Raw genomic sequence first — 19,145 nt, 5'->3', positions numbered from 1 at the left:
AGGAATGAAGGGTATGTGCAAAGTTTCAAGTCGATAGCTTCAAAACTGAGAGACTAGTTTGCGTAGAAACAGACAGACGGACGGACATGCTCATATCAACTCAGGAGGTGAATCTGATATGGGTAAGACTCCGTCAAAAAAAAAATGATTTGCAAGTGGTCTTCCGATTTTTTTGAAACTGTGGGAAATAATAGTCTTAGGTAAGATAGTTTAAACCCCAAAAGGATTTTGAAAAATTTTCAAAATGGCGCCCGCTACGCCATGTTGAAAATCAGTGCAGTGTTTTTTTAGAAAATTTATATTTCTGAAAGTATTTATTGGATTTTAATGAAAATTACAAAATTTTGTAAATTTTTTTCAAATTACAAATATTAAAATTTTGACCAAAAAAAAAATAAAAAAAATTTTTGAACTGATTTTAAAGTTGAACAATTCTCACAACTGTTATTCTCGTCAGACAATCGCATACAAAGCGAAATCAAAACCTACTGCCCAGCTGCTCAGGTAACTGTCACGACGGACAATCCTTTCGATAAACTTCTAAATCGCCACTCATCTTTGCTGAAGCTTATACACAAACTTTTTTATGTTTTGCGATTCATTCATCGCATGAAACACCCATCTTCGAAACGAACACCAACTTCTCTCACCTTTGATAAGATCAAATCGGACAGAATTCGATGGCTGCAACATGCTCAAGCTGGGTTTCTACTCTCTCGAATGGCACATTTATCCAGCGTACAAACACTTATATTTGTAAACACTGGATGCGACTATGCAGGACCCATTCTTCTGAAGGACGCTTAGGTGCGCAAACCCCGCATCAGCAAGGGATACATATGCCTACTCGTATGTATGGTTACGTCGGCGACCCATCTAGAACTAGCTACCGACTTATTTACAGAAACATTGACTCGATTTTTCTCTATACGAGGCAAATGTACACGTATGTACAGGGACAACGGAACAAATTTTATCGGAGCGGGGCGATCCCTCGATGAAATGCAGTAGCTACTGAGCTCAACACAACACAAGGATCACGTAGCGAACTCTCTAGCAGACGAAGGTATCCAATGTTCCTTCATCCCACTGCGTGCTTCACATTGGGGAGGAAAGTGGGAATCAGCAGTGTGTCAAACTGCATCTTCGACGAGTCATTGGCAGCAGCTCACTAACACATGAGCAAATGCGACCTTGCTGGCGCAGATCAATGCGGTTGTCAACTCAACCCCTTGTCACTCAACTTGTCAACCCCATTGCTCACGTCGGATACAGATAGCAACTATCTGTCGGGCGACTGTTTACGGCGCTCCCGAAGGCGGATCTTGGCCGAATTTCCTGTGGCCCGTTTGGGATACTGGCAGAGTATCCAATCAATGTACCAAGGTTTCTGGAAACAATGGCACCATAAGTACCTGACTAGTCTTCAGCAGCGACCAAAGTGGACCAAGGCAACGCCCAACATCAAGATCGGCAGCATTGTGCTCATCAAGGAGTCCAACCCACCACCAGTGTTGGATGGCACCTATCAAGGGTTATCGATACCTACCCAGGAAAGGACAACGTCGTGCGAGCAGAAAGCCTCAAGATGGCATCAGGAGAATGGACCCGGCAAATAGAGCAAATTTCAGAACTACCTCATTCAGAAACGGTGTTTCGGGGTGGGCCGAGATCGAGATGTTTGGGAACTTAGTTATTAAGTTTTGGCTCATATTGCCTTCTTTATTTTTCTATATCCATTAGACATAAGATCCAACCAATGTATAAAGGTTGTCAAATATCTCCCTTCCGCTTTTTTGCTCTTTATTCAATGCTTTATAAAAAGTGTTACAGTGATCCGATTTAGTTGAAATATGCGCCGTTTTGTTCGATAATCCGTTTCCATCTAGACGGCAACTTCATAATACCTCCCTCGTAGAAGCCCCCCTCCTTATTTGCGAAGAACTCGGACAGCCACTTTTCACAAGCCTCTTTTGAGTTCAACTTTACACCACCAAGGGCGTTCGTCATGGACAGGAACAGGTGGTAATCACTTGGCGCTATGTCCGGGCTATATGGTGGATGCGATAAAACCTCCCATCCGAGCTCCCGTAGCTTCTGACGAGTCATCAACGAAGTGTGTGGTCTGGCGTTGTCCTGGTGGAACACTACACCCTTCCTGTTGGCCAATTCTGGACGCTTCTGGTCGATCGCCTGCTTCAAGCGGTCCAATTGTTCGCAGTAGATGGTAGAATTAAGCGTCTGGCCATATGGGAGCAGCTCATAGTGGATGATTCCCTTCCAATCCCACCAAACACACAGCAAAACCTTCCTGGCCGTCAATCCCGGCTTGGCCACTGTTTGGGACGATTCACCGGCCTTCGACCACGACCGTTTTCGTTTGATATTGTCGTATGTGATCCATTTTTCGTCGCCAGTCACCATCCGCTTCAAGAATGGGTCGAGTTCGTTCCGTTTCCGCAGCATATCGCAGGCGTTGATTCGGTCCACAAGGTTTTTTTGCGTCAAATCATGCGGCACCCAAACATCAAGCTTTTTTTTGTATCCAGCCTTCTGCAGATGGTTTAAAATGGTTTGGTGACTAACTCCCATCTCCTGGGCGATGTCACGAGAAGCCACATGCCGGTCTAACTCGATGTATTCCATGATTTGATCGGTATTTGTCGTCACAGGTCTTCCGCCGGCTGGCTTATCCATGGTGTCGTTTTCACCGGCTCTGAATCGTCGAAACCATTCCTCCGCGGTTCGAAGTGATAGAGTACCATCCCCCAAAACCCCATTAATCTCACGGAACGTTTCTCTAGCGGATTTGCCTTTAACGAAGGAAAACTTTAAAATAGCGCGAATTTCGGCGTTAGTGAACTCCATGTTTACACGTCTATAACTGGTGAACGCAATATCCAAACTAATCATGCATAGCGTCGTTTTGTAGGTTATGTCAAGACCTTTTAAATTATGTATAGTGTTGCCAGATACGAGCTCTGTAGCGCTTTGTACATAGCCGCGAAATTCAAAAGACAAAAAGGCGGAAGGGAGATATTTGACAACCTTAAAACATACCTAAAAAAAATCCGAACTTTGCTTTTTTCTTCGACAAAGAAGGTATATAACCCCTTAAAATCATATCAATGTATTGGGGTGCCGACCACTGCCTTAAAGCCGTGGGGGGCAAAATTCACACATGTTAAAAATATGAGTGTATGAGTAGCAGCAAAGAACATTATTCATTATTCATTATTCATTATTCATAAAGAACATTAGAACAAGAGTATTCGCTGAGCGAAAAAAAGTAGTTTTATTTCATTTTTCGTTAAATTGAAGGTTGAAATGGACTCTAAAATAGTCTATTTTATTTAAAAGAAAGCTTTTCTCATTTTTCTCGAAAAAGTTCTTAAAAAATAAAAAACTACGCTTTCCTGTTTATATTTTCCTATAGAAAAAAATGTTTCCAACCCAATTTTTTAACAAATTTTTCTCAGTATAAACTTTTTTTTTAAGGTTTTTTTTTAGGTTTAAGTTTGCGATGCCAATAACGCAAAATGGCAGCAAATGAAAAAGCTTCTAAAAAAATTTGTGAGTGCTCACACTGCCAGAGTGCTGGCAGCTGTGCGGCAACATTTACGAAAACATCTTAATTGACGCATCTTATATATTATTTAAATAAATTAAACCAACAAAACTCTTCGAAAAGCCAGTATAATAAAAAGACATACAAAATATACAGTGAATTGCGAAAACTTTGCAAATCTCTTTCTAAAACTGACTTAATGTTATTAAATAAAGGTAGCAGCCAGAGACAACAACGGCCACAGCGGCTTCTCCCTTACTTCAACCACATAGTTTCCATAAAATAAAAAATACTAAAAAAGTATAAAATAGCATTAACACTTCAGAACCTATTTAAATAAGAAAATATTGTTCAATTCAATATAAGCAATTCATTCATTTAATATTAATTTTCTTAATTCATTTTAAGTATTACGAATATTGAATGATTCCAATATCTCACATTCCTTATTATTTTATTAATTATGCAAAGAGAATTGACGACAAAAACACATAAGCGACAGTAAAATCATTATGGACGACCTCTTGGTAAGTTTGAATAAGTGGTCAGTGCATCAGGAAAGGCAGTTAGACAAAGCAAAGGAAAAAACTCGTCAGGAAATAATTGGTGGTCAAGAAACAAATAGAGGTAGCGAAATGATGTTAAGTAAAGCTCTGTCGATCGTAGCGATCGTAGAAAGTGCTGTTGCTAGTGCGCTCGCAGTTCAAAAACAATCATTTGAAACACAATTACAGGAGATTAGTGAGCAGTTAAAAAAATGTACAGTTGAAACCTCAGAGGTGGACACTTACACAGATGCCGAGATCATTGAATGTGTTGTGTTGTGTGTAAGGTACCTGTTTGGGGACTATCGCTTAGTTATTGAGTTTTGGCGCATTTTGCCATCTTAATATTTTCTTTATCCATTAGACCTACGATCCTTCCAATATATACACACTAGAGATAAGTACCACCTATGGCAACATTGCAAATTTTCTTCAGTACCAATTAGGCAGCGAAACAGTCCAGAACAATAAAATAGAACAAAGGCTGTGCGCAGGTAGACTCTACCATATGAGTCATATGTGAAACATATGAGTCGTAAAGGAAAGCGGCTCATGTCGCTTTTAAAGTTTTTGAAAAATACGAGGGCAGTTTAACATACTACCAAGCTCTAGCCATTATGCAAAATAAAATAAAAGGCTCAGCAAACACGGTGTTTGCTTCTTTTAATACACTGTTAAACTTTAAAGCAAAGATCAGCCGTCTTGATTTTACATATGTCGACAAAAAACCGGTCTACCTAAACGAACAGGAGCTTTCAACTTTACGGCAGGGTGACATGACGCTTACGGAATTATACGACGAGGTCGAAAAAAAACAAGACAATTGTGACATTCGATAATGCCTTGGCGATGTCACTAAATGAAAAATACAGTGTGTTTATAACTAGAGTAAGGAAAACGTTGAGGTATATTCCTTTTGCTAAAAGCCCAAAAGATCTACCGACAGCTCTTGCTTTGGCGCAAGTAGTCGAGTCTAACCATGAGCGTTACCAATTTGCCCTTAATTACTCAAGACAAGAAAGGAAACCTAACTTCGGGCGGAGCCGAAGTTGATATACCCTTGCAGTTAAAACCGGATATATATCGCAAATATCGGATATAGTTGTTCCAAAAAGAAGTCGCAAACTTCTATCTTCAAAAATACCAAAGTTCTACCAAATACCATTTCCGATCGTTCAGTTATATGGTAGCTATGGGATATAGTCGGCCGATCCTAATGAAATTTGATAGGTTGGATCAACTGACCAAAAATAGAATCTGTATTAAATTCCAGCTTTCTATCTTCAAAAACACGAAAGTTGGGTCATTTCCGATCGTTCAGTTATATGGCAGCTAAAGGATATAGTCGGCCGATCCTAATGAAATTTGGCATGACGTAATGTTTTGCCAAAAATAGCTCTCATGTCAAATTTGAACTCTCTAACTCTAAAAACACCAAAGTTATACCATTTCCGATCAATCAGTTATATGGCAGCTATAGGATATAGTCGGCCGATCCAGGCCGTTCCGACTTATATACTGCGTGCAAAGGAAAGAAGAGTGTGTGCAAAGTTTCAAGACGATAGCTTTAAAACTGAGAGACTAGTTCGCGTAGAAACAGACAGACGGACAGACAGACAGACGGACAGACGGACATGCTCATATCAACTCAGGAGGTGATCCTGATCAAGAATATATATACTTTATAGGGTCGGAGATGTCTCCTTCACTGCGTTGCACACTTTTGGACAAAATTATAATACCCTCTGCAAGGGTATAAAAATTAACAGACAGAGGTCAAAGGACCGATCATAGACACATCGATAGGGATGTAAATTCACTTATGCCCATTAAAAACAAAAACCCTTGTTTTACTTACGGTACCCAGGAAGGTCAAGATCGCATCCAGTCAATGAATTATGGAAATGTTTGGCCACCTCCGCAACAAAATGTTTCGCCATCTGAACAAAAAAATACATGGCCACCAGACAATCAACACACATGGCAACCTCAACCACAGAACGCACGTCAGGCTTAAGCACTCACTGGTTATGCGCAGGAATCAAAGAGACCAAATAGTGGCAACGCAAGGTTTCAGGTCCAAAACAACACAGGATCATGTTCATTTTTAAAGTCACAAGCCCTTGCTACCGTACATAGAAAGAAAGATAGCAGGTCAAACCATAAAACTTTTGATCCACACCGGGGCTTCAAAAAACTATATACAGCCCCTTTCTGAACTAAAATACACCACGCCGGTACAAAAAGAATTCACAGTGAAATCGTTACATGGTTGCAATACCGTAAAATATAAATGCTTCATTAATCTTTTTAAGGGGTTATATACAGTTGTACCGCGCAAAAAAATGAAATTTTATGGATTTTTTTTTGACACCATAGAAAATATTTATTAAAAATTTTTACCAACGTTGTTTAGTACATGTTTCTGGGTACTTATTTAAATTTTTTCATAAAAAAATATTATATAATTAAAATGTTATAGCCGAATTCCAAGATCGTCTTTTTTCGATGGTGTCTTGCGGTGGACATCATATCCCGATAACGGTTCATCCGAAATCAAAAATTCAAAAAAATTTCGTTAGTATATTGTATTGCCTAGTCCGTGAACAAAGCATTTGTAAAAATTTTAATTTTAAAAAAATGGCGACGGTTTTAACAAAAAATTTACTTTTTCAAGGTATATTCACTTGCCGTACCCGGACGTGTTTCTTCGATCGCTCTTGCCAGTTTGCAATTATTTTCGATCTTGAACTCAAGCTTTCTCCTTCTGCGACAAGTTGAAATATAACAATTAATCCCTAAAAATAAATTCGACTTATTAAGTTCATTGAACTATTTATTTCCAATTTATACATTTAATCGGTTAAAGTTATCTCTGTTGCGCTTTAACTATATTCTCCAACATAAGTCTCTCCGAGCTGTACTCTCCGGACGTAACCCGTTACATTCATAGTTACTGTGGAATTTGTTGTTCTTCACGACGCCGAACCTTCGTTGCACATCTCTTTTGTAACGTCATCTCTTACATCCGATCTGAATCTGATCGTCCACTCTCGGCTACAGAGTGCTTCAGAGAGCCTAAATTCTTTACACGTTATTACAGTGGTCTGCATTCCGTCAAAAAGAAGCCAAAAATGAGTCTTACTTGCACAGCAAAAAAATGTGAATTTGGTGGAACCATCACGGGTGACTCATACCTGTCTTGTTGGCTCTGCAATAACTGCTCACATATTAAATGTGCTGGAGGAGGACACAATGGACGGATAAGTGACCTTATCAACAAGAAAATTGGCCTGACATGGTCTTGCATCGCTTGTAGAGAAATTGAGTCAGAGATGCGGACTTTTATGAAACAGACGAGAAATGGTTTCCTAGATGTCCGCAAGCAATTCTCGGCCCTTAATGAGCAATTCCTCGCTCTTGAAACTCAATTCCTTGGGCTAAAGTTGTTAAGTGAATCCCCCAGACGAAAAATTCCGAACAACAACCTGCTGACTGCTAAATTATTGAATACCCCTACATCCCATGCTGTACAAGTCGATGAATTTTCAACACCAAACATTTTACCGTCGCCTACTAGTCTACCTACTTATGCTGTTCCAGTACCAAGGGACTTGATGAGCCTTCCTTCAGGGCACTCTAATATTCATCCCTTGCAAGAAGCGATCAGCGTACCAAGTACAAATCTCGAGCCACCTCTCATCTTGGAGCCTCCATCGTTGGACATCGTTGGACAACCCCCATCGTTGGACAACCTACCCTCTGCTCTAGCTGTGATGTCTCCAAGGCCTCTGGTTGGTGTGGCGCCTGAAGTTAGATCTTCTGGACTTACGTTGAGGGCGGTTGCTCCTCGTAAGGCCATTTTTGTCTCTCGGCTTATGCCGGATGCTACTGTTGATGATGTCAAGAGTCACCTGTTAAACCATCTTAAGGTAGCTCCTAATGAAATAGCTATTTTTAAGTTTAACTTTAAGCATAAGCGTTCTATATCTTCTTTTAAAATAGTTCTACCTGATTCCTACCTTGAAAAAGCACTTGATCCTGTAGCCTGGCCTGAGCACAGTATCGTTCATGAATTCCTAGCAAAAGACGCTCAGAATCCTATCCCTGCAGAAACTGCTTCAAAAAACTGAATAACATAGTATTTTCCTGCTGCTATCAAAACGTTAGAAGTATTCTGGGTAAGCTGAGCCAGTTTTTTACAAAGAGTGCTTCTTTTGATTTTGATGCTATCGTGCTTACTGAATCTTGGCTTAACTCCTCTGTCTCCGATTATGAAATTCTTGTTTCCAAATTCATAGTGTTTCGATTGGATCGTCCAACTTTTGCAGGTGGTGTCCTCATTGCTGTTACTAATAAGTACCCTTCTGAAATTATTCCTTTCACGAACGAGTTCGGAATTGAGTTCATTGCGGTGAAAATTTTAATTGGCTCGTCTCATATTTTTCTGACCTGTTCCTACATTCCTCCCATGGCTGAAGATATTGTGTACTTTCACCATCTTGATGCCATTAGGTCTATCTCTTCGTTGGCCAAGGACCGTGATTTAATCCTAATCATGGGAGATTTCAACCTTCCCATCATTTCCTGGATCCCGTCTGAGGTAGACAATTCCTTGCTTTCCAGTTGTCATAACGACTTTATCGATGGCTTAACCGATCTTGCCCTGCTCCAAATTAATCCAATTCATAACACTCATGGCAGATTTCTCGACCTTATTTTTTCTAATGTGTCATCCTCTGTGACAGTCATTCGGTCCCCGCCGCTATCGCTTCCTGAAGACATTCACCACCCTACATTATTAGCATCGGTGTTAATTGATGTGCCTCACAATGATGCTTGCTTTAATGCTAAACCTCGTTTCAAATGCTTCAGAAAGACTGATTTTATTGCCCTTCGGAATCATTTAGCTGAAATCGATTGGAATTTTCTTTCATCTATAAACACAATTGAAGCAGCTACGGATTCGTTTTACGAAATAATTCATAATGCCTTGAACAAATTTGTTCCGGAAGTCCCTGTATCATTGTCTACAAAACCACCTTGGTATAATAAACACCTTTCTCGTCTTAAGAACAGGAAATCCAGAGCTTACAAAAAGTTTCTTAAGTCAGGATCGATGTGCCACCAGTCAAACTTTCTTTATGTTCGCAACCAGTTTATTATTCTCAACGATCTACTCTATAAGCAGTATATCAGGAATTGTAAGGTAAACTTTCGAAATGATCCAAGCTCCTTCTACTCTTTTGTCAATATGAAACGTAAATCAAATCTTTTTCCTCCTTCCCTATCATATAAAAATATTTCACATTCTTCTGAGCAAGGTATTGCTAATCTCTTTGCGTCATTTTTTCAAACCACCTATTCGTCCGATTCATATAACCACAATTCTACTTATCCTTATAAATTACCACATATAAACAACATTCACTTTACAAAATTTCGAATTCAGGATCTGTTCGAAGCTCTTTCAACAATAGATATATCATTCTCTGCTGGTCCTGACAATGTTCCTAGCTGTGTTCTAAGGTACTGTTCTGATATCCTTTGCTATCCTCTCACTATCTTATTCAACTTATCCTTGGAGCTGGCATGTCTCCCCAAGAGATGGAATGAATCTTTTATTATTCCGCTTCATAAGAAAGGCTCTAAAGCACTTATTGAGAACTACCGGGGGATTGCTAAGCTATCTGCGATTCCCAAACTGCTTGAGAAACTGGTTACTTTCCAACTGCAACATTTTTGTAAAAGTATTATTTCCACTTCACAGCATGGTTTTGTCAAGCATCGCTCTACCACAACTAACCTTCTTGAATTCACTTCGTTTATCCACAGAGGTTTTCTGAGCCGCATGCAAACTGATGTGGTGTACACTGACTTTAGTAAAGCGTTTGACTCTGTTAACCACCATCTCCTCCTTCATAAGCTGTGTCTTTTGGGGTTTTCTCCTCATATAGTACAGTGGTTGTCTATCTATCTTATCTATCGAACCGCACGCAGCGTGTTTTGTTTAAAAACAGTTCATCACAGATTATAAATGTTTCATCTGGTGTCCCACAAGGTAGTCACTTAGGACCTCTTCTGTTTGTTCTTTTTGTCAACGATTTACCTAGTGTTGTAAACTATGCTACTACATTTATGTATGCTGATGATGTCAAGTTATGTCTTTCTTTCTCAGACCATTTCCTTCATAGACACTTGCAACTAGACCTTAACGAAGTCTTCTTGTGGTGCTCAAACAATCTCCTTTTGCTTAACTGCTCTAAGTGTAAGGTTATGACGTTCAATCGCAGTGTGCCTCACATCGTTTCGTACTCTCTTGGGAATAACGTCTTAGATCGTGTTTTCCTAATTAACGATCTTGGAGTAATTTTTGACAATAAGTTGTCCTTCAACGACCACATATCACTAACAGTGAATAAAGCCAGAGGCGTGCTAGCTTTTATCAAACGTTGGTCTAAAGAATTTGATGATCCTTTCACAACTAAAACTCTATACGTATCGTTGGTTCGTCCTATCTTAGAATACTGTTCTAGCGTTTGGAGTCCGCAATACTTTGTTCACCAAAGGAGGATTGAATCAGTCCAAAAGCAGTTTCTGCTATTTGCGTTAAAAGGCTTAAACTGGGATACTGCCACTTCCCTCCCGTCGTATAATTGCCGGTTAAAATTACTAAACCTACCTCCTTTAAAAGAACGCCGTACTTGTGCTGGGGTTATGCTGCTTCATGTGCTTATTCTTGGACAGGTTGACTCACAAGTACTTCTTGAAAAATTATTGTTTTCTGTGCCTAATAGAGTAACTAGATCATTCCGACCCCTTTGGTTACCAATTTATAGATCTAATTTTGCGGAACACGATCCATTCCGCGTTATTTGTAAAAATTATAACTCGTTATCCCATTTAATGTCCCCTGAACTATCCCTAGTTGTAATTAAATCCAAAATTATGGAATATCTTTTAACTTAATTTATCCTTACTCTTAGTTATAATAATATAGAAATAACAGTTCATTGTTAATAATAATAAATAAAAAAAAAAAAAAATAGGATTTTCGATTGTTATGCTCTAAAAAAGGAGTTTTCAAAAAAAATTGAAAATCCGTCGTTCACGGACTAGCTATTATTATAATAAATAAGTGGTCAAAATTTGGCGTTTGGTGTTGAATTACCGCAAAGGTAATTTCAAAAAAACAAGATTCTGAGATAATCGCGTTTAAAGTTTCAAGTTTGTTCAAGATTGATGTGCAGGTAGTGCACTATAAATAGCTAAAACTTCGGTTGTAATGCTCCAATCGTTATGAATTTTTGTCAGAGTATTCTCAATATGCAATAAAAATTTTTGTATCTATCATAACTGTATATAACCCCTTAATAAAGATGTCCATTCTCCATCTCCATCCATCTTCATTCTCCCAGACCTTCCTAATTTTGACGCCATAATAGAACTTGACTTAGTGACGCAGACAAACGCAATCCTAGATTTTAAAACCAAAACTCTTAAAATCAAAAATGAAGTCGAGGCAATTAAATTTTTAAGGTGTAATAGTGTAAATTTCACCAATATCAATAACATTGTGGTACCAAACCAGATATCCAAAAAATTTCACACAAAACTTATTCGTACCCCTTAGGCGTAACAGATTTTGTAAATGAGGAGACAAAACATTTGTTAAAAGACGGAATTACCAGGCCACCTTACCATACCTCGACGTCCCCATACAATAATCCAGTTTGGGTAATCGATAAAAAAAAAGGTACAGATGAAAAGGGAAATACGAAGAAGAAGTTGGTCATTGATTTTAGGAAGCTTAACTTAAAAACAGTCGACGACATGTACCCTATACCAAATGTAGTATCCATCCTGTTAAACTTGGGAAGCCAAGTTTTTTAAAACCCTGGACCTTAATTCGGGATTCCATTAAATCCTGCTGGAGGAAATGGAAAATATGAGTTTTGCAGATTGCTGTTTCGCCTAAAAAATGGTCCAAATATTTTTCAATGCAAGAAAAAATATTTTTCTTAGGGACCAAATAGGGAAATCACGCTATGTTTATGTTGATGACGTGAAATTTTTTTGAAATATATGGAGAACCACGTGAATAACATTGTTTGGGTACTAAATAAACTGTTTGAGGGCAACAGAGATAAATCTTTGGATTTAATCTCTTTAATAAATCTTGGATTTACGGTATCTAGCGGAGGTATTACAACCAGTTATAGTAAGGTAGATGCTATAAAAAACCAAAAGCAACCCACAAATTTGTTCAGTGTTCGATCATTCTTAGGGTTGGCAAGCTATAACCGCTGCTTTATTAAGGACTTCGCTTCGGTTGCTAAACCCCTGACTGATATTTTGAAGGGAGAAAGCGGAAAAATTTCCGCCAGCCAGCCCAGCTTTGATGAAAAACAATGTTATTCTTTTGAGAAGCTTAAGAATGTCCTTGAGTCTGAAAATGTAATGTACGCCGATTACAAGAAACCCTTTGATATAACTTCGGACGCTTCAGCTCTTGGCCTAGGTGCAGCCCTTCTCAGGATGGCAAGCCTATTACAATGATTTCGAGAACGTTACAGGATATAGAGCTTAATTTCTCTCGTTTAATTTTTCATCGTTTAGCCTTAAAGTCTCTTAGGAACTATCTTTATGGTGTCAAAAACTTAAACATTTATACAGATCACCAACCGTTACAATTCGCCGTATAGACACTATCCAGGCAGGCCATACATGTTTAAGAAAACGACCCCCAGTCAGACAACGCAACAATACATAACAATATATAACATCGAAACAATTGACGAGCCTGTTAACTGTTTCAGGAACCAGATAGTTATAGAAGAAGGTACAGCAGACTTAAGCCGCCCTTTTCTTTTTTTTGGAAGAAAGTCAAGCCATATTATACAATTTTTGAACAAGGAAACTTTACTAGGGAGAATTTGTGATGTGGTCAAGCGTTGCTGAGCTCCCAGCAATAACTTTTCGACAAACAAAAAAAATGGTCATTGACATTTCAAATAACGCAGAAGAAAAGAAATAGTAGCTACGGAGCACAACAGAGCGCACAGGACCGCACAGGATAATGTCAAGCAAATTCTTTAGTGTTACTTTTTCCCTAAAATGTCACAATTAGCCACTTGTTTTGTAGCTAACTTCTTGGTTTGTCAAAAAGCGAAATACGCCATTCGCAGAAGCAAATCCTTGGCACAACACCTATTCCTTCAACACCTTCAAGGAGGAGATAGTGGCAGCTATCAAAGCTTGTACGAACGGTCAGGAGGAGGCCATCAGGGTGAAGTTTCTCCGCCCAGGCTACTCTGGCACCCAGGTCGCCCTTTTGGGAGTGGAGTCGAGCCTGGCATCGAAGATCCTGTCCGAAAGCAGGATCAGGATAGGATGGACCATGTGCAGGGTCAGGGAGTGCACGGCTCTGCGCCGCTGCTTCAGATGCCTCAGTTTTGGGCACATCCCCGCTTTCCGCAAAGAGCGGACAGATAGAAGCGACTGGTGTTTCAGATGCGGTAAGCCAGGCCACAAAGTGGCTTCCTGCACAAACGCGGCTGAGTGGAGGAATGGGGCATCGCGCACCAACGCCAGGGGTCGCACCCTCTAGGAGACCTTCGCGACTCTCGACGTCGCCCTGCTGAACAGCGGCTCCCAAAACACGTTCAGCAAGGCGGGGTATGTATCAATCGTGGACCTTACCTTCTGCAGCAGCGGCCTGTTTCGGAGGACAAGGTGGTCCCTCAGTGATGACTATACTGCGAGCGACCACAAATATATAGTCTGTGACATCAAGGACAGAGCGCAAGCATCCACAACAGCGAAACCACCTAGGTTCAATCCGGCTACGTTGCAACCGCAATTATTCGCGCAGGAACTAAGTATCCCGGATCCTCCCGGAACTAAGCGACACTGAGCGCGACGTCCAAAACACCATGTCTGCGGTTCTTCAGGCCTGCCGAGTCAGCATGAGGTGTAGCCGTGGGCACTCAAGGCACCATGAACCGGTGTCTCCGTTCCAGAAGGCTGCATCAAAGAGCCAGAGGAAGGCCGGACTTCGAGCAAAAAAGAGAGATCTTGATAAGGGACTTGATAAGGGAGGCGAAAACGAGGTGCTTCCTTGAGATGTGCGATGCTGCAGAGCAAGATCCGTGGGGATCGGCCTACCGGACCGTAGTCAAGAAAGCGAAGCAGGCAAAGCCGATCGCTCCAAAAGAAGCCGCCACAATGAGAGCCATTGTAGATCACCTTTTCCCGACGCAGACACACCCTGTGCCGAGTATAGCAAGTGAACCTGCACGCTCTACGCCGGTTCAGGAAATAGGCCCCCGTGAAATAGTGAAAATCGCTAAATCTATACAAGTCGGAAAACTGGCGATGACTGCGAGCCCTGACCGGTTTGCCAGCGTCTTTAACGCATGTTTAATTTAGGGCGTATGCCCTAAAAGGTGGAAATTACAAAGCATGGTCTTACTCCCAAAGCCAGGCAAGCCGCTGGAGATTCCGTCGTCGTTAAGGACGATTTGACTCATCGATCACGCCGGCAAAGCCCTAGAGCGCTGCATATGCCGGAGGCTCCAAGAGGAAGTAATCCGCGCGGGGGATCTCTCCTCATTACAATACGGGTTCAGGGAACACGGTCCAGGCAATTTCCCTGGTCAGGAGGATAGCTGCCAAGGCAATCAAGGGGACCAGATGGGCGGGCGGAAGCAAGGAGTACTGCCTGATCGCCACTCTGGACATCAAAAACGCCTTTAATACTGCCAGGTGGGATGCCATAGTGGAGGCGCTGCGCAATCTCCGAGTGCCGACTGGCATAGTGGAGGTCATAAGGTCATACCTCAGCGACCGTACTATTAGGTACGAGACGACCTCAGGCATCAGAGAACACGCGGCCCCCTGCGGCGTCCCTAAAGGCTAAGTCTTAGGCCCAGCCCTTTGGAACGTGATGTACGACGGGGTCCTCAGACTTGAGCTCCCGGAACGGACACATCTTGTCGGATTCGCGGATGGCATCGCGGTAGTGGTCGTCGGCAAGACTATCCAGCAAGCTGAGGAGTACTGCAATGCTGCAATTGTGAAGGTCATCGGCTGGCTCGAACAGGCAGGGCTAAGCCTTGCCCACCACAAGACGGAGGCTGTCCTGATTTCAAGCAGGAAGCGGGTGGAGACGGCCACAATCAATATACGCGGACATGTGGTCACATCAACCAGGGCCATCAGGTATCTGGGAGTAACGCTGGACACGAGGCTTAGCTTCAGGGAGCACTTCGAAGAAGCCAATCGCAAGGCAGCGAATGTCGCCAGAGCACTATCGAGGATCATGCTCAATTGTAGGGGCCCGAAGCAAGGTCGTAGACTACTGCTCCAGACCGTCTGCAGTACAACAATGCTCTACGCAGCCCTAGTGTGGGCGGAGGCAGCCACAAAAAGGTCGTAAACCAATGGATTGACCAGCACATACAGGCTTTGCGCTTTAAGGGTGTGCTCGAGCTTCCGCACGATATCGGAGGACGCAGCTCTCGTCATCGCAGGCATGGTTCCAATCGACCTGCTCGCGGCGGAGTGGCAAGAGCTACACCAGGCCCTAGTAGCGCTAAGCGGGCAAGCTCCGGCAGCGACACGCCGCCGGCAAAAAGAGAGCTCGAGAGCTACGAGCATACAGAAGTGGCAACAACGATGGGACGAGTCGACCAAGGGACGCTGGACCTACAAACTAGTCCCCGACCTTAAGAAATGGCTCAAAAGAAGTCACGGGGAGGTAAACTTCTGGCTCACGCAGGTTATCAGCGGCCACGGATGCTTCAGGAGCTATCTTTACAAATTTGGACACGACGACGACCCAAGGTGCCCTGAATGCGGGGTGGACGAGACGGCGGAACATGTGGTTCTGGACTGCCCACGCTTTTCAGTCCCCAGGCGGAGACTATTAGGGGAAGTATCGACGGTGGACCTCATTGGAAGGAGGTTGCTGGAGGACGCCCAGTTCTGGGCAGGCATGAGCAGCTTTTCCGCCTTAACGATGAAGGAGCTGAGACGACTTGAAGGGAACCGAGCGGAGGCTAGGCTAGCCTAGACAAACAAAAGTAGTTGGGCGCTTAGGCACGCCAATCCTGGCCCTGCGAGACAAAGCCTAACGGCATTACCGCAGGGGTACAGGAACTTAGGAGACACCTCATTCTTAGAGCCTACTTTTAAGCAGGGACCGTAATTGTTATAATTTTTAAAATAAAAATTTTAAAATAAAAATTATTTGTTGATTTTTTTGACAAAAATTGAAATATAACTCTTATTTTCAATTTTTATAACAATAATTAAGAATAAGAATTATTTTTCAATTTTTACAAAAAAAATAAAAATAAAAATTATGATTCAATTAAAAAGTTTATTCAATCAATTAGAGTTCTCCAAATACCGCTAAAACAAATTTAATATAATCGTTTTTATATTTTCGTAGATATAATTTTTAATTTAAAGGTTAAAATATCTAATATTGAAGAAGGGTCTTCAACCTATAAACTTAAAAATCGCCACAGACATAACAATGCGACATCAAGGTTCTTGCGTTTAAGTTTTGCAACGCTGGGATAATGCTGTACTGCATTACTGCTTTTATGCAAGATGCTTACAAAAACTACACTTCAGTGGTATCGAAAACAGAGTCCTAAACATTTTCAAGTCAAGCAGTAAAATCGACAATCGCACCATGATCATAGACATGGAGACAGTTACAATAAAGGTGGGTGTTGACTTCGATACCCAGGACCTTGCGTCTTAGCTACAACTACGAGCTTCAGCGATGAAACCGAAACCCAAGGATCACCATTCTTTTGATGGCTAGACGCAATATCAGTACGGAATTAATCAGCAAAGAAGAAATCAAAATACGTCACCTATGCTATCCAGAGGAACAGTTTCCAATTAGATCATCGTTTAAGTCATCACAGTCAATTTTAAGAAATGTTTGGACAGCATAATCACCCGGCGGCAAATTTAGTTAATATAAAATTTGATAATATAATAATACATATAACAAATTTGGACATATAGTCGTAAGACCGTAATTTCTTGGTTAGTAGTAAGGCGAGCTTTAGAGATCGTAAGGCGTAAACATATCGGTACTTTGTTTTCGTTAGAAGATTTAGCATAAGAGATAACAACATTTTCTGTACCTAAGTCAGTCCATTTTTGGAGATCCACGCATCGGTCATAGCCGCGTAAGCCTCGTAATATAAATCTCAACTCACAAAAACATCATGGATAAGCATTTTATAATTAATAGACAGCGGACCGAATAAAAAAAACTTCTTAACAAAACATAAACTAAAACATCTTAGATTATCTTCTTGTTCAGCATCAACAACCCAGTCAATATAGCCAGGACTTTCTGTTTGCACACGTCATGTTCCATTACACTACGAAATGTATACATTACAGACTTTTTTTAAATATCCATTTCTTTTAAATTTTTGTCATATTAAAAATGACTTCTATGGAAAGAAAGGCATAGTGGAGAAGAAATGGTTCACATAGGCAAAAAACATGACTTCACGTCCAAAAAAAAAACCTTTCCCTTGTGAGGAGTTTTTTGTATACCATAATGTTAATTTATTTTTTGTTAGCTAATTGAAACTTACCAATCGTAAATAATCGCGGTTCTAGCGTAGTGCAGAAAGTATTTCCATCCATCAATCCTATTTGTGCGTTGGCAGGCTGATGTCTCAACAAATGTTTTTTTGGTGGTATTATGTCCGCCAGAACATCCTTATGCGGATCCATCACTTCAGATACTGTTTTTGCCTGAATGGTACCAATATGTTTTAAAAGAATCATTGATTCTTCTCTGACTATGGTATTAGGACTTGTTATATGCCTTACTAACTCATGAATAACTTCATATGTAGCTTTTGTTTGTAAATCATTTATATCCTCATTTCTATTTAATTCACTTAAGGGGCTTAAACAAATTTCCAACATTGCTTTCATATTATTTTTCGTAATTTCTATCGCTCCGTTTGATACATCTCCCTCTAGATCCATTAGTACAAACATGAAAGCTTTTAAAAAATTAAAAAGATGTTGGTATAAAGCTCGAAGAGACATATGTTTACATAAAAATTGAATTGCTTGGCAACCACCCACTTTTGAATACCAAGGGCGATCATAACACAAAGATATCATTTTTTCAGCCAAATATTGTATTATAGGTAATTTACAGGCTCTTTCTTTGTTTCCCATTATATTGGTGGCTGTATCAAGTATAATACCCATACAGGCTATTCCAGGTTTACATAACTCCTTTTCTTCGTGGCCCATGCAGGAGGCTAAAGCATCAACTAATACCATAGGGTCGATTCCTATCGTAGTTGAATAAACCTTTTGCGGAAACGGTCCCGCTTGTTGGGCTATCGCTACCATAGTGTAATGTCTAACAACCGCCGCCATTACCGGGCACACAGAATCCCGCAAGTCTTTTGTGGCTGATGCCACCAGCATTCCAATTAAAGCTTTTTGGTGAGTTTCCCGCACTCTTAAATCTTTAACTTTGTGTTGAAATACAGATGAATTTATAATATTACTTTCAATAAAATCTACATGTGTGAAAAGTTTCAGTAATGTGTGTTTTTCGTCATCCAAACTAATAAATGCAGCTAAAAAGCATCGGATTATTTCCCAACTCTGCCGCCTATAGAACTGGTCAGTAGAATTTGACCCAAGCGCTCTAAAGGCAGATTCAATAGCTTCATCAACTGGAAATTCCACCGGAACATCATATTCTTGAAAATATGTTATAATCGATATGGATGGCTTTTCATTCTGATTGTATTGTAATTTTTGAGGTTCTACCATCATTTTACGATTTCCACCGCCAAATTTTCCAAGAACTCGAAAGGCAACTAAAGCAGCATTATCTTGGTTTCTTAAAGTTTTCCAAAGAGCTTGCATCAGAGACGCTCTTACTGGTTGGATGTGATCATATAAAAAGTCCGGTTGCAAGTTGTCAACGCAAAGTTCCAAAGTTCGGAGTCCCT

General features: G+C 40.8%; 1 protein-coding gene across 11 annotated transcripts in view; it reads right to left on the bottom strand.

Annotated features, from left to right (window-relative positions):
- Positions 1-19,145, bottom strand: part of Nipped-A (Transcription-associated protein Nipped-A) — a 172,588-nt gene that overhangs the window by 89,654 nt on the left and 63,789 nt on the right. For all 11 annotated transcript variants that reach the window (XM_070278854.1, XM_070278853.1, XM_070278849.1 and 8 more), the window contains one exon: positions 17,751-19,143. In XM_070278854.1, coding sequence (XP_070134955.1) covers positions 17,751-19,143 — 1,393 coding nt within the window. The remainder of the gene's footprint in view (positions 1-17,750; positions 19,144-19,145) is intronic.

This window comes from Drosophila bipectinata, chromosome 2R (assembly GCF_030179905.1).
Source record: "Drosophila bipectinata strain 14024-0381.07 chromosome 2R, DbipHiC1v2, whole genome shotgun sequence".
Lineage (NCBI taxonomy): Eukaryota > Metazoa > Arthropoda > Insecta > Diptera > Drosophilidae > Drosophila > Drosophila bipectinata.
Note: the sequence above shows the minus strand (reverse complement) of the source record. Positions and strands in the feature narration are given on the sequence as shown.